The 24,871-nt window shown below is 38.9% G+C and overlaps 1 protein-coding gene across 1 annotated transcript in view; it reads left to right on the forward strand.

Annotated features, from left to right (window-relative positions):
* Positions 1-24,871, forward strand: part of LOC102848434 (polyserase-2-like) — a 78,272-nt gene that overhangs the window by 11,565 nt on the left and 41,836 nt on the right. The window contains exons 4-5 of the mRNA XM_006894033.1: positions 12,637-12,779; positions 13,372-13,497. Of these exons, the coding sequence (XP_006894095.1) occupies positions 12,637-12,779; positions 13,372-13,497 (269 nt within the window). The remainder of the gene's footprint in view (positions 1-12,636; positions 12,780-13,371; positions 13,498-24,871) is intronic.

Consider the following 24,871-nt stretch of genomic DNA (forward strand, 5'->3'; position numbering starts at 1 on the left):
CTTCAGCTTGAACGTGCATATGAGTAGTTGGTGGTCTGTTCCACAATCAGCTCCTAGCCTAGTTTTCACAGCTGATATTGAGCTTCTCCAGTGGTTCTTGCCGCAGATGTAATCAGTCTGATTCCTATGCATACCATCAGGTGAAATCCATGTATATAACCTGTGTTTATGTCTCTTAAAGTATTTGCTATGAATAAGCCATTGATTGTGCAAAATTCAGTCATTCTCTCTCCAGCTCCATTTCTCCCACTTTACTGGCGTGTGTGTGTATCTCTTTCAATTTTTTATTGAATGCCAAGTTGTATTATAGAAGGAGAGTAAAGATTTATGACTTTACACCCTGAAGTAGACCATCACTTCTCCCAACCATTATATGACATTGGGGGTATGTTTGTTTCAATGTGGTGTGCAGTTGAACTAGGTTTTATATTTCATTATTATTTTTTACTGTTTTCAGCTCTCCAGTGGTGATTTTATTGTTGTTGGGTGTTGTTAACTGTTTGGTTGGGTTCTTTTTAGCTTCAAATTCCTCCAGTAATGAGATACTGATATTTAGTGTCTGTTGTGAAGCATAAGGTTTTCCTTTGTATCCCTGCTCCCCACTCTGTTTTCAGCAGTCTTTGTACACCTCTGGTAAATCCTTTTCTTTCTTGCACTAGAGAACATCTTCTTCTTGGTACTCATTGCTAGGCTTGCATCGGTCGGAATTTTTAGTTGTCCTGTTATTGTTAAGTGCCATTAAGTCAAATATAACTCAGAGCAACACTTTGAACAACCATTCTGAACCCTGTCCTATCCTGTGCCATTCTCACAATCTCTCTGACTCAAGTCCATTGCTGCTTGAGTCAGTCCTCCTGGTTGAGAGTCTTCCTCTTCTTCACCATCCCTCCACTTTCCCAAGTATAATATCCCTCTCCAACAAATAGCCTCTCCAAGAAATATGGTCAAAGTATGTGAGACCAAGGTTCATCATCTTTGCCTCCAAGAATGCACCTTCTCTGAGACATACCTGTTCTTTTGGCAGTCCTTTAGTTATTCAACATTCTTCTCCCAACACCACAGTTCCAAAGTATTGATTCTTCTTCTGTCATTCTTATTCATTGTCTAGCTCTCAGATGTATAGCAAGTGTTTGAAAAGATCATGGCCTAAATCAGGCTCACCTTAGTTCTCAAAGTGATATCATTGTTCCTCAATAATTTGGAGAGGTCCCTGATGACACATTTTTCCAGTGCAATGTGTCTCCTGATCTCCTGACTGCTAGTCCCATGACAAACTACTAGCTCCAATTTTTATAAAGCCAAAGTTCTCTGTTTTTGCTTTTTCAAATGTAAATCTCCCTTCACCAGTCTGCAGTTTTAGGAGGATCTGCTTGTCTAAAGGAAATTTTTTTTAACTCAGAGGTATTAGTTGGAACTCTGGGGAAGAAAAAAAATTGAGTGACTAGGTTTATTTAGAAACTCATTCTGATGGTGGTCTGGATCTGAGCTCATAATATTTCTGGGCATGTCTGTAACAGCGTCACCTGGAGTCAGAATCTACTCAACAGCAATGGTAATTGTGCTGTTAGTCTAAAAATTCGTATTTTTTTATCATTACAGTTAGCCCTTCTGGTCTCTAGCTACCTTAACATGGTCTTGTAAATTAGCATAACCTTGCAAATAATCAACAGCTGTTAGACTACGATAAGTGAAAGACTGCTTCCCATACTGGGCAGGAAGAGTTGAGGCAAGCAAGACTTGAGGGAGACTAGGGCAAGACTATGGTGAGAGTGAAACCCTGGTAATGATCATTGAGAGACTATGGCATTGTGGTAGAGAAACTGTAGCATGGTGTGACCTGAGCCTTCTTGCATTTGTGTTGGCAACCCTTAAAGGTTTTTGCTGTTCTTGCTGGACACTTAATAGAGAAACTCATAACTGCTCTGAAGCAAATCTTGCTCTATAATTTGGATTTGACTGCTGAACTGAAACCAGAGACTGGACTAATTGAGGAATTGTGCCTTGGAACTTGGTCTAAAACCTGGGCTTGTATTAGATCATATTCTTTACCTCTTCCACTCTCCAGCTTCCTTCCCTAATGAACCTCATTGTTGGTATCATAACTGTGAGTTACCAACAAATAAACAAAACTCTTGCTGTTGCTGGGGCTCCACAGGCACCATTAGTCTGGCCTATGGGCCATGAGCTCTTTATCTGCTTTCTCCTCTGGGGCAGTGAGGAGCTGTGTTATTCACAGTTCCTCTGGCCCTTTCAGAGAGAAGCTCTTGGCCCTGTGCCCTCTTATCCTGCTTTCTCCTCTTTAGACATATTTACATAAACAAATCATCAGGCCTTTCCTCCATGGAACCACCAAGAAAGTTTACATTATTGTCAACTGTGCCACAGGCCATGATATGAAAATCTTAGGCAATATTTGTGTGCTTCATCTTTGAAAATAGTTTCTACCTGCAGTGGCAACTAAGCTATGTTTTGTATTTAAAATGCTTCTTAGACATATAGTAGTTCTTGCTCATTTGCAGTGATTTAGTTGTGTGGGTTCTTGGGCCCAAGAATTTTAAATTCTAATGTCATAGAACTTTCGTTCCTGCCATTTTCCCCAGAAACAGTGGGTTTATACCTACACTCTGTACCCTCTCCTTCAGCAACTTAAGGCTTTTGCTACATATGATGTGAGAACAGGGAAGCAACTTTTGTTTTGTGCATGCCCCCACCAGTGACAGCTAGTCATTTGTATATCTACATCTCTAAGGGTTTAAGAGACTTCCTTTCGGAAACCCAGCTTGCCCTCAATATTTCTCATGTTTATTCATTGGAAGCCCATGGAGTGAAAACCTTTTTAGTGAGGGTTTCATAGTTGTTCTGAACTGGTAAACTAATTTACTCTTAAAGCACTTATTCCTCCTTCCTTTTGTGCTCTACCAAAGGTGAAACAGTTTGTATTTCTTATCTCCAAAGAACTCAGTACTCTTTGGATACCCATTCACTAATAAATGCCTTGCAGCTTCAACTTCTTTTTGCCAGCTCTTTGGATTTAAATGCAAGCATTTCAACTCTGTTAGAAAGTCTGGAATTATTAAAACACACCATGGCCATTTTTTGTCCATCTCGTAGAGTGTTGCCTGTGCATGCATGACAGAATAATCAGCAACACACTCCACAGGACTTCCTCAGTGTTCTTTTTATTTTTCGTATTTTATTTTATGTTGGTTTGCTCACAAAGTTCTTATACATCGTTGCCAGATTCTTCCCATTTCCTTCACCCCTTCCCTCCAGGACCAAACTGTGCAACCCTGTGGTTTCACCCCTACTCATTCTCAACCCCTCTGCGAGCACCCCTCCCCCCTTATGTCCCCATACATGTTTTACTAGTTATTTCTCTATTTTTACAATAATGGTCTTATGCAACATTTGTCCTTGTGAGACTGAGTTACATCACTCAGTGTAATGCTTTCCTGTCTCTCACAAATCATGTAGTGTTTTTCAAAATCGTTGTTCCTGAGTGCTTTGTAGTATTCCATTGTATGTACCACAATTTCTAAATATATTCAGTTTTAGTGGACATGTGGGCTGTTTCTATCTTCTTGCAATGGTGAATAACTCTGCTATGAACATTGGTGTTCAGATTTCTGTTTGTGTCTCAGTTCTAATTTCCTAGAGGTATACCCCTACTAATGGAATAACTGGGTCATACAGCATTTCTCTGTTCAAATTTTTGAGGAAATGCCAAACTGTCTTCCAGAGTAATTGTACCATTTTATAATCCCACCAACAGTGTATGAGATTTTCCGCCTCTCCACATCCTCTCCAACATTTATTACTTGCTGCCCTGCTAAATTTTGCCACTGCTATTGGGGTAAGCGCCAGTTCTCTTATGCCATGGAAGATGGCTCTGGCCTCTTAGTTGGTGGCGAGAGTGGGCTGGGAACCTCTCGTTGGAGCCAATGAGAGACTGGGGCGGAAGCTGAGGCTTTTAAAAAAAAAATCAAGTCGTGCGACTGTGGAAGGGCCAGTTCTCTTGTGCCATGGAAGATGGCTCTGGCTTCTTGGTCAGTGTTGAGAGTGGGCTAGGAACCTCTCGCTGGAGCCAATGAGAGACTGAGGAGGTAGCTTAGGGTTTGTTGTTTGGTTTTTTTTAAAAAAAACAACAACAACAGGTCATTTGGGCCCTCAGGCCTGATTTAATTGTATTTCAAATGAACATTTCCTGTATGATACAGCACTTTTCTGTCATTTCACTATACTTAGGTAACTTGGGATTCCTGTGATACTAAACGGTGTGCCAGTGGTGCATCAATTGCCATAATGGGTATGCATGATTGACAATGTCAGGTAGAGCTCATAGATTAAGACAGGCTTGGAAGCAGGAGTGGTATCCACTTCCTAAACATGCCTGTGGAAACTCTATAAACTTAAAGAGAGGACAATTTTTATAGAACAGGGTTAGGGTCTTTTGTTTATAGGGTCACCACTCGATGACACTTAATGACAACAGCAGCAACATATAAAGCCTGGCCCTTGTCTCCATGTTGGAGTTAGGTGAAGTGGTAGACTCTGTACGATGGTGCTCTTGTTTTGGTTTAGGATCTGTGTGGATCGTGTGGTTGTTTTTATTTAAGCCTCTTGTTTAGAGTCAACAAAACCTCCTGGAAGGCCCTTATATTTAAAAGTTGGGCCCAAGAGATTATATTTTAATCCCTTGTTACTATTTTTTGGCTCTTTTAAGAAGAAAATATTTAGCTCTTCTAAGTAATACAGCACTCTGGTCTATTTGCTGAGGTAATCTGGGTTTGCTGTGACACTGAACTATTTGCCATTGGAGTCTCAAGTGCCATAATGGAACAGTTCTGCCATAGGTGTGCCAAACACCATAATGGCTACCCATCATGGGAAGTGTTGGGTGGAGCTCCCAGACTGATTAAGGTTTGGAAGCAGGAGTGGCATCCACCTCCTAAACCACATGCTTGTGGAAGCTCTATGAACCTGGAGAAAGAGCAGTAGTTATAGAAGGGCTTTAGGCCTTTTGCTCACAAACGTGTGTGTGTGTGTGTGTGTGTGTGTGTGTGTGTGTGTGTGTGTGTTGGGTCTATGTATTTAAATATCAGTGGGGCCTGAGGGTTTAGTGTCATATTTTGCAGCACTCCTCTCTCAGTTTCCTACACTGAGGTAATCTGGGTTTGCTGTGATGCTGAACCTTGGCCATTGGGGAACAATTGCCATAATGGCTACCCAACATGGACAGTGTTTTATGGAACTTCCAGTTTAAGACAGGTTTGGAAGCAGGAGTGGCCCCACTTCCTAAACCACATGCCTCTGGAAACTCTTTGAAGTGGGAGAAACAATGATAGGTATAGAAAGGCTTCATGCCTTTTGTTCATTGGGTCGCTATGAGCTGTGCTCAGCCCGACACCATTGAACAATAACATCTAAAAAAGCATTTAATCACCAGTTTGAGGCTGGAATCCAGATTGGGAAATTGTCTGGAGCAGCCGGATTCTACAGAGGTTTATTTTCTAGTTCTGGTGAGGATTAGGGTGGAATGATTACTTGCCATTGGGTGTGAGTTGATTGTATTTGGCCTCCAATTGGAAAAGAAATTTGGTCAAATATTCTTCTAAGTGATATAGCACCAATCTGTCCATTTGCTCTACAGAGGTAACTCACGGTGGCTGTGATGCTAAACACTGTGACACTGATGTGTCAAATGTGATAACGGTTACCCATGGTGGACAGTGTTTGGTGGAGCTTTCCAATTAAAACAAGCTTAGAAGCAGGAGTAGTATCCACTTCTGAAATAGCTTACCTCCGGAAACCCTATGAACTTGGAGAAATAATGACAGTTATACAAATGTTCAGGTCTTCCATTCATAGGGTCGCTCTGAGTAACATATGACTCAACGGCAATTAACAACAACACACTGAGGTATGTTGGTATCTCATTGTGGTTTTGATTTGAATCTCTCTTATTGCCAATGATTTTCAGCATTTCTTCATATGTCTGTTGGTCATCCAAATGTCATCCTCTGTGAAACATCTTTCCATGTCTTTTGCCAATTTTGTAATTGGGTTATCAGTCTTTTCCTTCCAGAGACCCAAAAGTATTCTGTAGACTTTCGTTATGAGACCCTTGTATGAGATTATATTGCCAAAATATTTGTTCCCAGTTAGTAGATTTCTTTTCACCCTGAAAATGTTTTTGATTAGCACAGAGATTTAATCTTTAGAAGGTCCCATTCATCATTTTTATCCTCTCCAGATTGTGCATTTCTGACTGTATTTGGCAGTTTCTCTGTACCATAGACTAGGCCTTCTAAGCTTGATCCTAGTTTGTCTCTTAAGAACTTTATGGTTATGGGCTTTACTCTCAGGTCTATGATCCACCTTGAGTTGATTTTTGTGTATGGTGTGAGATGTGGATCCTGTTTCAGCTTTCTGCAGGTGGAAGCCCAGTTCTGCAAGCACCATTTGTTGAAGAGGTTGTCAATTCCCCATTTTATAGGTTTAATTTCCTTGTTGAATATCAGTTGCTCATAGATAACTGAGTCTATTTCTGGGTTCTTGATTCTGTTCCTTTGGTCTATGTGCCTGTCATTATACCAGTACCATGCTGTTTTGGTTACTACCACTGTGTAGTAGGTTTTGAGGTCAGGGAGTGATATGCCTCCTCTTTCATTTTTGTTTTTAAGAAGTAAGTGCTTTGCTTATATTATTTCCTCTCCAAATAAACTTAACATTTTCCCTTTTGATCTCCTTGAAAAATGAATATGGGTTTTCTATTGTGATTATGTTAAACATTCAGATTGCTTTTGGTAGGATTGTCATTTTCACAATATTGAGTCTTTCTATTCATGAAAAGGGGAACATTTGTCCATTTTTTTAGAACTTATATTGTGTCTTGCAGAAATGTTCTATAGTTTCCTTTGTACAGTTCTTTTATGTCTCTAATTAGGTTCACTTCCAGGTATCTCCATTTGTGGTTAACCATTGTAAATGACATTGCTTTCTTTGGTTTTCTTGAGTTATCTTTGTTAGTATAGAGGAATCCCTTTGATTTTTAAAAATTTACCTTATATCCTGCTATCATACTAAATTGGTCCACTAGCTCTCACGGGCTTTTTGTGGAGTCCTTGGGATTTTCTGTGTACACTATCATATCATCTGCATAAAGCTACAGTTTAACCGTCTCTTTGCCAACCTGGATGCCTTTTCTTTTCTTTTCTTGTCTTGTCTTGTCTTACTGCCCTAGCAAGCACTTCCAATACAATATTGAATAGAAGAGGTGACACTGGGCATCATTGTCAGGTCTCTGTTCACAGGGAAAATGCTTTTAGTCTTTCTCCATCGAGAATGATATTCGCTCTTGGTTTTACATATTTGCTTTTCACTATGTTGAGGAACTTCTCTTCCAATTTTGCTGAGTGTCTGTCAGGAAGTGGTGTTGGATTTTGTCAAATGTCTTTTCTGCATCATCTGCTAAGATCATATGGTTTTTGTTGTGTTAATGTGGTGAATTACAGTGATTGTTTTTGTTGTGTTGAACTATCCTTGCATACCTGTTATGAATCCCACTTGGTCATGATGAATTTACACACACACACACACACACACACTTTTGAATTCTATTGGCTAGGATTTTTTTTTAAAGATTTGTGCACCTATGTTCATGAGAGATATTGGTCTGTAGTTTTCTTTTTTGGTAATATCTTTGCCTGGTTTTGGTATTAAGATTGTGCTTGCTTCATAGAATAATTCTGGAAGTGCTCCTTCTTTTTCTATTTTTTTTTTAATACTTTAAGTAGAATTTGTGATCTTCTCTGCATGTTTGGTCAAATTCAGCTGTGAAATCATCTGGTCCAGGACTTTTTTTGTGGGGGAGTCTTTTCATGACCTGCTCAGTTTCTTCTTTTGTGATGGGTCTTTTCAAGTGTTCTACATCTGTCTGTGTCAGTCTGGATAGGGTATGAGTTTCAAGGAATTTGTCCATTTCCTCTAACTTTTCAAATTTATCAGAGTATAGTTTTTCCATAATATTCTGAAGTTATATATTTAATTTCCTCTGGTTCTGTTATAATGTCACCTCTATCATTCCTTAATCAAGTGATTTGTGTCTTCTCCTTTTTATCTTTTGTTAAGTTAGCCGTTGATTTGTCAATTTTATTGACTCTTTTAAAAAACCAGCTCCTAGCTTTCTTGATGGTTTCAAGTGTTTTTCTGTGTTTTATCCCATTGATTTAACTCTTGTTCATATGATTTCCTTTCTTCTAGAGGCTATGGGATTAATGTTGTTCTTTTTTCTATTTAATGAAGGTGTTGAGTTACAGCATTAATTTTGCTTCTTACTTCATTTTTTATATGTTTGCCTATTGCTATGAAATTCCCCTGAGAAGTACCTTAGCTGCATCCCAGAAGTTTTGGTATATTGTATTTTCATTATCATTTATTTTGAGGAAGTTTCTTTAATTGTATTCTTTATTTCTTCTATAACCCAATTGTGTTCTAGGATTGTGTTGTTTAGCTCCCAAGTTGTTGTCTTTATAAGCTTTATCCTCTTAATTTCTAGTTTTATGACACTGTGGTCTGAGAAGATATTTGTATTATTTCAATATCTTTTAATTTGTTGATGCTTGATTTGTGCCCTAATATGTGATCAATTCTGGAAAATATCCCATGTGCACTTAAGAAGAAAGTGAATTTACTTTTAGTTGAGTGCAGTGCTGGGAATACATTCACAAGGTTGAGTTGGCTGAATGTTTGCTTTAGTTCTTCTGCATCTTTGTTAACTTTCTTTTGAGTTGACCTATTTTTTGTCAAGATAAAGTCTCCTCCCACTATTGTGGTGCTGCCTGTTTCTTTCTTCAATTCTGTTAACGGTTGCTTTATGTACCCAGTAGGTCTATCATTTGATGCATAAATGTTAACTAGTGTATGTCTTCTTGATTTACTATGCCTTTAATGCTTATATAGTGCCCTTCCTTATCTTTTATGATGTTTTTAATTCTAAAGTCTGTTTTATTTCAGAGATTAGTATTGCCACTACTGCTTTCTTGTGGAGGCCATTTACTTGGTATATTTTCCCCCCCAGCCTTTTATTTTGAGTTTGTCTTTCTCTTTGTTTCTTAGATGTCTCTCGTAGACAACAGAATGATGGGCTTTGGATTTTTTACCCATTCTGCTACTCTTTTTCTCTTGACTACAGCATTTAGCCCATTCACACTAAGTGTGATCATTGACAGGCCAGGTTTTGCCGTTGCCATTTTTCTGTGTTTCTTTTTTAATTGTTTCTTGTTACTATGGTCTATCCACTTTCCTTTGGTGCCACTGTGTGAAGAACTTTCATTAAAATTCCTTGTAGATTTGGTCTTGTTTTCAAATTCCTTAAATTCTTTTCTGCAAAGGATGTAATTTCTCCTTCATATTTGATGGAGAGCTTTGTTTGGTATAGGATTGGCAGTTGTTTTCTTTCTCTTATTCTGTATATGCCATACTATTGTCTTCTTGCTTGCATGGCTTATGCTGAAAAAGAAAACTTAATTGTATTGCTTTTCCTTTGTAGGTGACTCTGTTTTTCTCATGCTGCTCTTAGTATTCCATCCTTATCTTTTATTTTGGAGAATTTGACTATGATAAGTCTTTGTGTGTTCTTTTTGAGTCTAGTCTATTTGGTATTCACTGAGCTTCTATGGATTTCCTCATTCTTCATAATACCTGAGAAGTTTTCTTCTAGTACTTCTTCCACAATTTTTTCAGTGATTTCTGGAATTCCAATCATATGTGCATTGTTCCTTTTGCTGTCATCCACATGGTTCCAGTGTTTTCTTTATTTTCTTTATGTCTCACCTCTGATTTTTCTTTTAGTCTGTTTCCATGGAGATTCTTTTCTTCCACCTCACTGACTCTATTCCATCTCTTCTATTCTACTTTTTTGTCCCTCCAGCATGTTGGACACTTCTGTCATTTTGGTCTTAATATTCTGGATTGCATTTTCATGTATTGCTGTTATTTCCAGTACTGTACTGGCTATACCCTCTCTATATTGTGGTGATTTTTTTAAAGTTCTTGTACCTCTTTATCTATTGTTTCCATTCTTTCTTCCATCTTTTGCATTTTCTTCTATAGTTATGTAAGTTCCTCCTCATGAATATGTTTCTTCTGGTACCATGTCTCTGGAATGTTTGCTTTCTTAGTGGTTTCCACTGTTTCTTCCATCATTTGCACCTTCTGTAGCTGTTCAAATAACCCCTCATGAATATATTTTTTTCTGGTTCTCTCCCTCTAGGGGATTTCCTTTATTTATGCCTTCCATTGTTTCTTCCATCACTTGAACTTTCTTTAGTAGCTGTTTGAATTGCTCCATATCGACTTATATTATCTACCTTCTTGACTTTTAGGTATTTGTTGGGTCTGCACTATTCTCTGGGGTGTGTGTGTGTGTGTGTGTGTGTGTGTGTTGGTGTTGTGTGTGGTTTTCTGGTTTTTTTTGTTTTTTGTTTTTAGGGTTTTTTTTTAGAAGGCTTAGTTTGTTTAGTCACAGTGTTTGAAGCTGCCTTCTGCTTTCTTGACATTATGTGAAGTTTTTCTTGATAACTGTTAGGTCATTTCTATTATGTCTGCATAAGTTGTTGGCAATTCTTTTTTTTCTTTTTTTATTAATCTTAATGAACATTCACAGAGACTTTAGATTTCCACTCTTTCATTGTTGCATTTTTATTCCTGCCCACCCCTCCCTCCCCAATTCGCTCTTCTCTTTGAAAAGTAAAGGAAAAATTCTTTCATTATTATACAGTCCTTCCCCCTAAGTGCACTCCACTATGCAGCCTTCATTCTGGACGCCTATCATGATAATAATACCTAATCATATATTGCTTTTAAACAGTTCTCTCCCTCATCTGTTTCAATGCAGTATACATTATTTATCCCCACTTTCTGAGTCTCCCCCCAACCCCGATGTTAGTCCCATTTTACAACAGTGGCAATATGCAGTACTTGTCCTTTTTGTGACCGAGATATTTCATTCAGCATAATGTCCTCCAAAGTCATTCATTTTGAACACTGTTTTATGAGTTCTTTGTTTTTCACTGTAGTTGCTGGTAATTTTTATCTTTATGAAGTTATTGATTAGTTGCCAGATTAAAATGTTCAGTCTATGGGGTGAGCCATTCACTCTATTGAAAGTCCTTTCTGGGAAATTTTGCCTTTCCTAAAATCCTTCAGGTTCTCCCTCTTCTACACAGTAGCCCTCCAGGAATCTCGCCTTAATGTAGTCCCCTGTCCCAAACTCTATTGTCCTTCTTTGTCTGTCGAGTGACCAAGTGGTATGAGACCAGGTGCTCCACTCTAACAATTTCTGTCTAGGGGGAGGCGGTTCAAGTTAACTCTCTTTTTTGCAGTGCAGTGTGTCAGTTCAGAAATCTGAGAATATCTTTCCCATGCTTGTGGCTTTGTGTTCCAAATTCTGTTTTCCTGTTTTGCCCTTGGGATGGCCCCATAGCCACAGAAACAAGGATCCCCAAATAGAGGCACCTTTCCCCAGGCAAGTTTCAGTCCCATCTCCCCACAAATAGCCCATAGGGCTTGCTCTAGGCAGCAGTGTCTCACTTCCTGCACTTTCTCTCCTGAAGCTTAATGTCTTTCTTTGTCTCTTTGTCTCAGTGTTCTTTTTTGTCAGGGGTCTAAGTCCTGCATAACCTGCTGTGAAAACTATTGTTTTACATGCCAATACCATTTTCTACTTGTTATAAGGGGTGATGGAATAAAATAGAACACATTGACCTGCTAACCCAAAGGAGGTCAGTCTAAATTAATCAGTGGCGCTCTGCTGGGCAGTCTTCTGTAAAGATTTACAGACTCAGAAACATGATGGAAAATCTTGCTGTGAGTCATAATTGAGTCAACAGCAGTGAGTTCAGTTGTGTTTTTGTTTTGTATTATCTAGTTGTTAACAAAGGGTGCTCTGGTAGCATATAGTAAGGAGTTATTCTGCCAACCCAAAGGCAGGCTATTCAAATCTACCAGCTGCTCCACAGGAGAAAGATGGGCATTCTCCTCCCATGCAATTTATACCTCAGAAAACCCACTAAAAGGTTAGCTATGTGTTGGTTCTTACTCATTAGCACGTAATAACTTGTTTACAAGAAAGGTCATTTCTAATTACTCTGTCATGGCCAGAAACAGAAGTCCTCAATACTGAGCTTAACTGTTAAACTCTGTTTTCTAAACCCTATTTTTGTAATTTTTGAACTAGTTGCTTATTCCAACATGAAAAATCTCTTGAGTTTGGGGACTCCATTGCCCTTCACTCCTGTTTGCATCCCATCTAATTCTTCTGTTGGTTTCTCTTTCTGTTTTATTGCCTCCCAAGCTCAGCACAATCAGAAATAATATCATTAGTAGTATTATGGTTTTCATCCTATTTACTCCTAGAGATAGACATTAATTAAGTTCATGAACTGACTCCCAAGTCACTACAGGCTCAAGTTTTACTATGTACAATAGATTATCACCCATTTAGTTTATGATAATATGATAATAGTTCCTCACTGGCTGCTTTGTGTGGTACTCTTTTTTTTTTTCTCTTTCTTACTTTGCTGAAGAATGAACCCACTAGAGGAGCCTTTTACTGGCCTTAACCTTTCCCAACAGGTTTACCTTCAGAAACTCTGCAGGAGATCCTGTTACCTCTGGTTCCAAGTAGGATATGTGCAATGCTCTATGGAAGCCCATTTATGATTCGGCCTGACATGCTGTGTGCTGGGTACATTATGAAGCCAAAGTCTGTTTGTGAGGTGAGCACCCCATCAATTAGAAGGTTGAAACAAGTGGTTTTCAGATGTATTGGTTGATTTAAACATAAGAATATTTTATTGGGAGTGTGGCACAAATCAGAGGAGTCCCAATAGCCATGGCTCTATGGGGCTCCAAGTATACACTTGTAGTGATGATCAGGCCAGACAAGGTAGAAGACCCATTCAAGATATCCCCACTCCCGTGGACCCCAGTGTATGTCACCAGGCCAGAACTCCACATCTTTCCAGTGACCATGGCCTGCTGCTTCTTCGCCCCTGTGGCCATAGATCTGTAGCTGTGGGCGTACCTTTCTTGCTGGGCTCCTCGCTACCTTTCTTTCTTGCCCTTAGGTTGTCAACAATGAATGCAGCCCAGCCCAACTATAAGCAAGGTTGTTCCCACTCGATCTCTGGGTCCTGTGTTTTACAGCCAATGAGATGGGGCCAGTAAAAGGCAAAGAGAAGTGTCCCCGATTCCATAGAATATTCCCCAGGAAGAGATAGTTGATTGTTCCCTGGTTGATTGAGAGGCAGGTGTTGAAGTGGACAGGGCCAACACTCTCAGTTCAGAGAAAATTTTTTCTCCCCCCAGGGTGACTCTGGTGGCCCACTTGTCTGTGAATTCAACGACACCTGGCGACAAATTGGAGTAGTAAGCTGGGGAAACGGTTGCTCAGATCCTGTGTTTCCTGGAGTTTTTGCCAGAGTCTCTTATTTCGTAGATTGGATCAATTCTAAGATAAAGTTACTACCTTTGCCTCCTCAGCCATACCCCCCTACCATCTCTTCTACTGTGAGAACCAGTTTCAGTGTCCAAATCATCATGCTGTCCACATCATCATTGATCTACCTGTCAGTGTTATGATGGAACCACCACCCTTCTCTGGACCTTCTTCATTGCTATTTACCCTGTTCCTGCACAGCTTCAGTCTACCCAAAGTTGCCTCATACTTTCCACCAGACCTGCTACTGAGAGTGGGTGAGGTCCAGGATGAAGGGTTGGGAAAAGAGTTGAGCTAAAGAAGAAAGAGTGCTATGTCATGGGCCACACCCAGGAAGGAAAAAACTGGACTTCACCAGGATAAAGTGTGGAAATTCCCAGGGATGTACAGGAAAGCAAGAGGCTTTAGCAGAGTGTTAAGTGTATCTGAGGATTTGATAAGAACATTAAATATTTACAAAGCAAGAGTGCCAGAATTCCTTCATTTTCTTTCTTCTCCAGAGTCCAGATTTCCTTATACAGATAGCAAATGTGTCTCTGTGCGTCACCATCAGGACCTCAAGAAAAGCAAATGGTGCAGCTAGAAATAGGAAGAAGGCTTGGTGGCCCCTGACACTCAAAGCAGTCACAGGTGTGAATGATATGCTAGCCGCTCTCCAGGGGTCAGGGCAGGCTCCAGGCATGTGTTTCCTCTTCCTATTGAAAGAGTGAAAAGAGACGTGCAAGCTAAACTGCAACATTTATAGGAAGTGTGATTGTATAACCCTGTGTAGCAGAATCTATTAAAAACTGTCAAACTATCAGACCTGTATCAGAGGAAGAAGTCATAGTTTTAAATACTTAAAAGTATAGAAGAATATGCTGCATATTTAAAAACTCTATGAAAAAATGGAAAGTAGGGTCTGAGAGTAGGCACAGGAAACAAATGAAAAGGATAAAAAGATAAATTAACAAATTCCTTAAACTTTAAAACAATAATAGTTTAAGGATGTAATCTCAGCTCAAAAAAATTTGCAAGTCGAAATGAAATCAAGATATAAAATTAGATTCAAAATAAACAAAGCAAGAAATGACAAAAGGGGAAATATACATCAAAACAGGAAACTTAGGAGGTCATCAGATACATTGGTCAACCCTACAAATAAATGAAAAATTAAAAAATGTATTTGGGGGGAAAGAACTTTGCAAAACTAAGCCTACTAGATGTAATAGCTTTAAATAAATCAAATGCATAAACAAAATAGACAAATGTAAGAAAGAGCTTTTCGTTCCAAATAAAAGCCCTCAGGCTTCAATGGAATTCTACAAAACCTCTAAATACAAAATCAGCTCAGTGTCTATTGACTGCTCCAGGGCATAGACAAAGGAGGAAAATGTTTATTCTCCCTGTGAAGCAAGTATATGCATACGTATAAGTCTTATGTGACAGTATTCACTTATGTAGAAAAGTATAGAACCTGTTCTTTGTACATTTTGGCCTATTGTTTTTATGCCTTTCATTTCTCTTCTCTTCATACTGAACCCTTCAGCTTACAATAGTTCCTTAAAAATTTCTGGTGTGTAGTTGGTCTATTTTATCAATACTATTAAGAATTTATTTATTTTAAAATACATGTGATTTACTGCATCTGACAACCCGCTGGAAGGTCAGCTATAGGTCAGTTGCAACTCAATGGTACATCATAACAATAACATGCATAAAATGCTTATGGTCCAGTAAGGATATCTGACAGCTTGCTTAATGGAAATAGGTGCATGGAACCCTTGTGGAAGTGAGACCACGTATATATGGTGTATGGAACCATAATAAGGGGATTGGTTAGTTTTGCCATGTTGCTAATCTTAAAAGTATATCAGTCCCAGAGCAGAGATAAAAGATGGGAGCAGAGCATGCCCCCAGGACCTGAAAACCTAGGCCCAGAAGACAGAGGCAGAGAGTATGAGCAAGCTGAATACTGGAGACAGCATAGGATGGGGAGTTGTGGTGGGAGCAGAACCCAGAAATGTGTGAGTTGGTTCAGTGGACTTCCCACCCCACAGAGTAAGACAGTTAGAGTGGGTATGTTGACTAACAGATCAAGAGAGCTTCATTGCCTTCAGGTTGGTGCATTCTGGTAGATGAGGTGCCCTTGGCCACTCTTTTGAGTAGCTATGAGCTTTGTAACACTTGTCAGAGCAGAGTAGAAGTTGGACCAAGAGACTGAGGGCCAGAAAGAGATATCTGCCTGTTGGTGTGGCCAAGAAGAGGCTATCTTGATCAAAGAATGGTATTCTAAGTTGTTCCTGACCCTGAATTATACACAGTGGCTTATTGGCATGAGTCAGTTCAGATTTTATTGTATATAGCAATGTAACAACAGAGCTCTGGCGGCCTAGTGGCAAGAAGCTGCACTGTAATTCCAAAGGCACATGGTTCGAACCCATCATTTGCTCCATAGGAAAGGGATGGGCAATCTTCTCTCAAGCAATTACTGCCTTTTAAAACCAGCCAGAGGGTCAGCTATGGGTCAGTTCTGACTCTACAGTGCACAGCAACATATACAGAGACAGATTTGGGCACAATTGAAAAAAAAAAACAACACAGAAATAGATCCATTTAGTAATATGAATTTAAAATGCTAATAAAATATTAGCAAAGAAAATTAAACATTATCTTTTAAAATATTGTATCATGACATAGTATAATTTACTCCAGTAATGCAAGGATAGCTACCTATGAGGAAATTAATTAATATAAATCAATGTGTCAATTGCTTTCCTAAGAAGAATGCTATTGAAAGGGTTTTGACAAATTTTAACCCATTTTCAATTTTTTAAAAAGAAAGAAATTCATAACTAGTAAAATACATATGTATATAACACAGTCTCAAAGCCAGCATTTCCCCTTGCTATTGTTGATGCATTCTCTGGGGTCAGAATTGACTCATAGCTGATCCTTCAGTGGGTTTTCAGAGGCAATAAATCACATGTGAGGAGATTGCTTATCTTTTTCTCTCAGCTGGTGGATTTGAACCATGTGCCTTTGGGTTGGCAGCACAGATCCTTACTGCTAAGCCACAAGAGCTCCCTAAGGAATTTCAAGGGGAAACTACTGTGGCTATACCTACATATACAAACATACACACAAGCCCATTGCTGTCAGTTCCAACTCATTACACCACTGCACCAAGCTTCTAAGGCTGTAATTCTTTGTGGGAAGAGAATGCCTGTCTTTCTTCTGTGGAACAGCTAGCTGGTAGATATAAATCACCTACCTTTCAGTTGGTAATCGAACATGCAGTACCCTACACATGAGAGCTCCTTACAGATGCACCAATTAGCAAACATAATGGAAGATAAAACACCATTTATAATAATAACAAACAGATAAAACATCTAGGGATGATCTTAACCAAAAAAAGTGAAATTCTGTGAGAAAAGTTTTAAAACTCTCTTGAAAAGCAAAACACACACACACACACACACACACACACACACACACAAACCAAGACAATTAAATTTTGAACAAATGGCACAACAAGTGGCCTATTTTTGAGTGGTAGGACAACATACAGTTAATCAGCTTCCAGCTTTCAAGCAAATCACCCTTACCCACCAGCATCCAAATTCACCAAGCTAAAAGCTCACTCACAGGTAGTACCAGACCAACTTTTAAATACAAAGACCCACTTACCAGATCCTGTTTGTCCACAGAAGAGGCTCCCACTCAAGCTGATTGTAAATGAGATCAGATAGAGTTAATCAGCTTACAATTGATTGCTAATACAATTAGACACGGCCAAACAGTTTACCCCCCAGCTTTCAAGTAAATCACAAACAACTTACTCACCATTGATCCAACTTTTGCAAAGCTAAAGGCTCACAACTTTGCTTGCTGAAAATGAGGAGCACTTGTAGAAGATCAAGGAATGCAACCTTCAGTATGGATTGCATCTCAAAGTCAGGAAAAGAGATTTTTAAGCACTGGACTGAGAGACAGTGTTATGATGGATAAAGAGGAGATTGAAACTGTTAATAGCTTCATCTTGCTTGGATCCACAATTAACACCTTTGGTATGAGCAGTCAGGAAATAAGAAAACAGATTGCACTGGGAAAATCTGCAGTGAGGGACCTTTCCAAATTATTGAGGACTTGGACAATAAATAATGATGACAGAAAAGAATTGACACTTTTGTGCTGTAGTGTTGGAAAGAGCCCTGAACATCCCATGGACGACCAAGAGAATGAACAGATATGTCTTAGGGTGCAGCTGGAGTGCTCTTTGGAGACAAGAATGATGAGGCTTCATCTCACATACTTTGGACATATTGCTAGGAGGTGCTATTTTTTGGAGAGGGACATGATGTTGGAAAAGGTGGAGGGTTGGCGAAGGAGAGGAAGACCCCCAACCAGGTGGACTGATATAATTACTACTGCAATGGGCTTTTGTGTGTGAGGAAGTGTGAAGATGGCACAGGACAGGATTAGGTTCAGATCTTTGTTCATAGTGTTACTATGAGTCATACTAGACTTGATGGCACCTAGCAACAACAGAACAACATAATATTATCCTTTCTGGAGCTAGATACATTGACTTCAACATTTATATAAAAATACAAGCAAGATTATCCAGGAGGACATTAGAGGGGACTATGAAGGTCATAGCTAATCCAGCAGGTAGTAAATTGCCCCTTTAATACTCTGTAATGATTACATGCTATGAAGAATAGATGATTTGTGTCTGTGTGCAAGAAAACAGACCGGCTGAATAATTAAGAAATGTGCAGAATTAGACATAAGTACATATAAAAAGTCATGCTGTGTTAAATATGTCCATTGAAATCTCTGAAGGTTTTTTAACTTTTCAAAATGCAGTAAAGTGGCGAGCTCTGGTGGCCTAGTGGCAGGAAACTGCACTGTAATCCCAGAGGTGCGTGGTTCAAATCCACCAGATGCTCTGCTGAAGAAGGAGGAACAATCGCCTCCTGTACCAGTCAGATCCAATTTGACAGTACACACATAAAAAGAATAAATAATAAAAAAAAATAAAATAAAAAAATAACAAAATGCAGTAAAGTATGGTCAAAGAGAGTTGATCCTGGAAATGTTATATAACTTGAACAAATGCTGTTTATTTCATTAATTTAAAAAAAATGTTTAACACTAGAATTCTCTTCTGGTCAAAAAAGGGAAATTAATTCATTCTGCATAACATTCACAAAATATTTGTTGAGTGAAGCTTTGCATAATGCACTGTAATAACCTTGGAAAAGCAAGAGGGAGCAAAACAACTAAGTCCCTGTGTCATTGGCCTCATATTCTGGCATCAAGTTGAGAGGAAGATAAACTTCAGGGATTTAGCTGAGTGTTTACATCATCATTATTTGTAAAATTTGAAAAATTTAAATATTTTGACAAAATTGATTAAGACAGATTTTGATTGTAGTTGGTGTCTTTCCTTTGACCTCGCTTTGCTCTTCTTTCCCTGATGTCAGGGAGCATGGTGTGTGACAGGAACTCTGGAGATCCTAGTGAGGAAAAGTTAATAGGGGAGTACATATTCTCCTATGGTATTTATTTGTGTAATACACAGTGATTATGTGGACAGAGAAATAATTACTCGGCATTCTGGAGGGTCTGTGCTACCTGTAAAACACAGAGGTACAGTTTCAGAGGATTTGGCATGATGAATGTGAAGGCATTGAGCAAGTCTGCAAGAATGGATTTTGTTCTTACCAATGCAAATCAATATGTAAGAGAGTTCCTGCCAGTAATACTCAATGGTAAGTACATCATACATTTCCCCCTATTTGGAAAGGAATAACATGAAATAATACTTTCACAGCGTCTGTGTTTATTAGGCTGAAAGTTAAATATTAAAAATATACAGTCACACTTTAGCTTCTCCTCTGCATCTACCTTAACAAAATCTGTTGGTTCCTGATGACACAATAGAGAATTATCACAGATGTAACAAAACTGCCTGGAAAAGTAAGTGTTCCCTTGACAAAACACCCACAATATATGTCAGTGTATCGGTGATCATCATTCAGTATAATTAAGTGGCAATTTTATTTTTTCCTTTTTTGTGGTTTGTTTTCCAACATCCATACTATGTACATTCCATGTTCCGATTATTAAATTATAGATACAGCTCCTTCTAATTTTTATTGACTTCCATCTGGGGTCTACTTCTAACACTATAGCTACCTGTGGTCCTCTGTTGTCTGTAAGGTTTTCAGGAATCTACTAAGAGCAAATTATAAACAAGCAAGTGTATGTTGTTGTTATGTGCTGTCAAGTCACCTGCAACTCATAGCTACCCTATGTACAACAGACCTAAACCCTGCTCTTACTGTGCCAATCTTATTGTCTCCAACATACCTATCTCCATTACCCTAGTCACTGAATCAGTCCATCTCATTGAGGGTCTTCCTCTCTTGCACTGTCCCTCCAACCTCTTAAGCATGACATCCCTCTCCAAGGACTGGTCCTGCCTTGTGCTGTCAAGTTGACTACAACTCATAACGACCCTATGAAAAATACTTCTGAAATCTATCCTGAGCCACTTTTACCATCTCTGACACACCTACTCTCAGTACCCTAGTTATTGAGTCAATCCATCTCATCTAAGGTCTTTCTCTCCTGCACTATCCTTCCACCCATCCAAGTATGATATCCTTCTTCAAAGACTGGTCTCTCCTGGCTACATATCCAAAGTATGTGAGACAGAACTTCAAAATCCTTACTCCGAAGGAGCAGTTTGGTTTTACCCATTCACAATACTGACAGAGAAGTCTTCTACCTCTAACAGCAAATCAAGCATACAAAATGTGGAAAACAGCTACCCGACTGACTGGAAAAGTTCCATACTCCTGTTCCCAAGAAAGGTGTTCCAACAGAAAGTAAAATTATCAAACAATATTATTAATATTGCACATGCTTAAGATAATCAAAAAAATGGCTGTAACAGTACAGAGAACTGCCAGAAATTCAAACTGCGTTTAGAGTAGGTGGTAGCACCAGGAATATCATTGCTGATCATCAATAGCACCTAACAAACAATGTGAATAAGTGAATGAAAAGAAATTTCTTTGTAAATTTTCGTCCAGATCACAAGGTTGTTGTTATTAGGTAATATCCACTCAAGTGTGACTCATAGCCCCTTTAAACAATAATGTGAATTCTGTCCTATCCTGTACCAGCTTCATAATTTCTGACATGCTTGAGCCATTGCTGCAGTTACCTTGTCAATCTGTCTTGTTAAGGATCTCCCTTTCTTTTGCCTATCTTCCACCTTTCCAAGCATGATATCCCTTTCCCAAAAATATGTGCAATGAAGTTTTGTCAATTTTGCCAGTAAGAAGCATTCTGGCTACACTTTCTTCAGGACATGTCTGTTTTCTTGGCAGCCCATGGGATATTAAGTACTCTTATCCAACACCACAGCTCAAAGGCATACATCTTCCTTCTGTCATCCTTATTCATTAACCAGCTCTTAGAGGCATACATAGCAAGTGATTAAAAAGACCATGACCTGAATCAGGCTCACCTTTAATCTTCAAACTGACATCTTCACCTTTCTGTAATTTGTAGAGGTACCTGATTGCAAACTTTCCCAATGTGATACATCTCCTAATCACCTGGCTGTTGGTACTAAGGGTGTTGATTGTGGATCCAAATAAGATTAAATTGTTGTCAATTCCAATCCTTTCTACATCTGTCATGTAGCCTACTGATCCAGTGGTAAGAATTTTTGTTTTCTTGATATTGGGATGTAATTCATATTGAAAGTTGTTCTGCCACACGCACTTCAAGTCCTCTTCATTTTCAGCAAGTAAGGTTGTGTCATCCGCATAATGAAGGTTGTTGATAAGTCTTCCTCCGATCCTGATACCACATTCTTCTTCATAGAGACCAGCATCTTGAATTATTTGCTCAGCATACAGATTGACTAGGTTTGGAGAAAGTATTCAACCCTGATTCACACCTTTATTATATTTTTTTTTTCAATTTAGCAAAACAAGTAAAAAAGCTTTACTTAGGTAGTAAGAGGCATAGCTAGTGAAAGATAGGCTATATGAAAGAGTTAAAGTGAAAAGAAAAAAGAGGGGGAAAAGGACAAGGGGCACAAGGGAAGAAGAGAAAGGTATGATAAAGTCAAACCTTACAGCATGTATCAGCAGAAAAGGAGAGTAAGAGAGAGCACAGGTTTTCCTCCATTTTTAAAATAAATTTTTTATACTAGTTTACTTACAAAGTTTGTATACATTGTTTTTCACACAAGATCTTTCCCATTTGTTTTACCCACCACTCCCTCTACCATCAAACTGTTTGACCCTATGGTTATCTCCCTGCCCATTCTCGCCTCTCTGCTCCTACCCTACCCACCTTGGATCCTCATACCTGTTTTACTTTCTACAGTAATGATATTTATACAGTATTTGTCCTTATGGGACAGAGTTTGTTCACTTATCATAATGCTCTTCACTCCCTCCCAAGTTAGGTAGTGATTTACAAAGTCATTACTCTTGGGGGGCTATGTAGTATTCTATCATCTGAATGTACCATAATTTCTCAATCCATTCTATAAGGTTGGACCTTTGGGCTGTTTCCACGTTCTTGGTGAATAACACTGCTATAAATGTTCATGTACAAGTCTGAATTTGTGCCTCAGCTCTCATTTTCTCAGTGTATATTCCAACCAATGTCATAGCTGGGTTATATGGAATGTCTATGTTCAGCTTTTTGAGGAAACATCAAACTGCCTTCTAGAAAGGTTGTACCATTTTACAATCCCACCAGCTATGTATAAGGGTTTCTATCTCTCCACATTCTCTCCAACATTTAATATTGCTGTCCTGTTAAACTTTGCCACTGCTACTGGTGTGAGATGGTATCTCATTGTGGTTTTGATTTGCATCTCTAAGCCAGTTATTTGGAGCATTTTTTCATGTGTCTGTTGTCCATCTAAATATCTTCCTTTGTGAAAAGTCCTTCTTTGTCTTTTGCCCATTTTGTAATTGTGTGTTATCAGTCTTTTTCTTGTGGTGAACCCTGTAGGAGTCTGTAAACTTTTGTTATGAGATCCTTGTCTGAGATGGTATTGCCAAATGTTTGTTCCTAGTTAGTAGGTTTCCTTTCACTCTGTTGGAAAATGTTTTTTTTTTGTTTACAGGGATTTAATCTTTAGAAGGTCCCATTCATCAATTTTGTCCTCTCCAAATTGTACATTTCTGGCTGTATTTGGAAGTCTTTTTACACTATAGATTAGGCTGTCTAAGCTTGATCCCAGTTTGTCTCTCATGAACTTTCTGGTTTTGGACTTTATAAGAGAGAGCACTTTAATTATATAAACCAGGCAGTGTTCCCTTGCTCCGTTCAGACACCACCTCAGTATAGGTTTTGCAAGAGCACACTCTAAGCACACTTAAGTGTTCTGGGATTCCCATCCTTCTCAATGTTGCCCATAATTTGTTACTATCTACATCACCAAAGGCCTTTGCATAGTTAATAAAACACAAATTCATTCATAAATATTTTATTTGTTTTGTTTTCTCCCTTTCCTTCTTCCATTCCAACTGTAATGTATATCCTGTTCCAGATTGTTAATTGCCATAAACATAATATCTGATCATCCATTTATTTTAGTTTGGCTTTCTCTTCACCTATTCCAATACAATCTTTAATATCTATCCATTTTTTCCCTGCTTTCACAATATAACCATCCTATTTCTATGACAGCGGTCTTAAACAGTGCTTGTTCTTTTGTGACTGAGTAATTTCACTCAGCATAATGTCCTTTAGACCCATTCACATTGTGTAGTGTTTCACAAGTTCTCAGTTGTTTTTCAGTGTTATGTAATACCCCATTGTGTCAGTGTACCTCGATTTCTCTTTCCATACCTTTATTAATGAACAATTGATCTGCTTCTTTCCTAATGCTGCAATAAACATAGGTGTACACCTCTGATTTCTTTAGAATATATTCTTAGTTGCATCTCGATATCAAGAAAGCAAAGAGTCTTACCACTGGACCAATAGGCATTGTCAGTGCACTGAGAAAATCTGCAGTTAGAGACCTCTCCAAATTATTGAGGAGTAATAATGTCAGTTTGAGGACTAAGGTGCATTTGATTTAGTCCATAGTCTTTCTGATCACTTGCTATGCATCTGAGAACTGGACAACGAATAAGGATGACAGGAAAACAATTGACAGCTTTGAACTGTGGTGTTGGATAAGAGCATTGAACATCCCATGGACAGCCAAGAGAACACATAATGTCTTAGAGAGGGTACTCTTTGGAGGCAAGACTAATGAGGCTTCACTTCACACACTTGGGGCATGTTGCTAGGTGGGGCTATTTCTTAGAGAAGGGCAAGATGCTGGGAAAGGTGGAGGTTTGACAAAGAAGACCTGTAACCAGGTAGATTGACATGGTGATTGCTCCAACGGACTCTAGTGTGTCGCTCCAATGGACTCTAGTGTGTCAGGAAGTGTGAGAATGGTACAGGATAGAACAGGGTTCAAATCTTTTGTTCATAGGGTCACTATGAGTCAAACTTGACTAGACAGCACCTAACAACAACAAAAACAAGTGTAATAACTGGATCCAGTGCTTTTTGTTTAAAATTTTTTGAGAAATCACCAGACTACCTTCCATGGTACCTTCCATTCCTACCAGCAATGCATGAAAATTCCAATCTCTCCACATCCTCACCAGCTTGTTTGCTGTTCTGTAGAATTTTGCTACTGTTGCTGGGGTGAGATGATATCTCATTGTTTTGATTTACAGCTCTCTGATGGTTTAAAATGGGGAAGGGTGTGCATCAAGCCTGTATTTTTTTTCTACATATCTACTCAATATGTATGCTGAGCAAATTATTTGGAGATGCTGGACTTTACAAAGAAGAGTGTGACATCAGGATAGGAGGAAGACTCAACAACAACCTTCGTTATACAAATTATACAACCTTGTTTGCTGAAAGCAAAGAAGACTTGAGACTCTCACTGCTGAGGATCAAGTCCTGCAGCCTTCAATATGGATTATATCTCAACATCAATAAAACAAAAACCCACACCAGGCCAGTAGGCAACATTATGATAGAGGGGAAAAGATTGACCTTGCCAACTGTTTCAACTTGCTTAGATCCACACTCCACACCCTTATCATCAGAAGTCTGGAGACATACAGCATTTGGAAATTCTGCTGTCAGAAACCACTCCAAAGTTCTGAAGAGCAGTGGTGTCAGTTTAAAGACTAAGGTGCATCTGATTCAAACCATAGTCTTTCCAATGATTATGCATGTAGGAACTGGACAGTGAATAAGGTGACAGGCGAAGCAATGCCTTTGAGTTGTGGTCTGGGAGAAGAGTACTGAACTGTCACA

Source organism: Elephantulus edwardii, unplaced genomic scaffold (genome assembly GCF_000299155.1).
Source record: "Elephantulus edwardii isolate Elephantulus edwardi_28Jun2011 unplaced genomic scaffold, EleEdw1.0 scaffold00133, whole genome shotgun sequence".
Classification (NCBI taxonomy): Eukaryota; Metazoa; Chordata; class Mammalia; order Macroscelidea; family Macroscelididae; genus Elephantulus; species Elephantulus edwardii.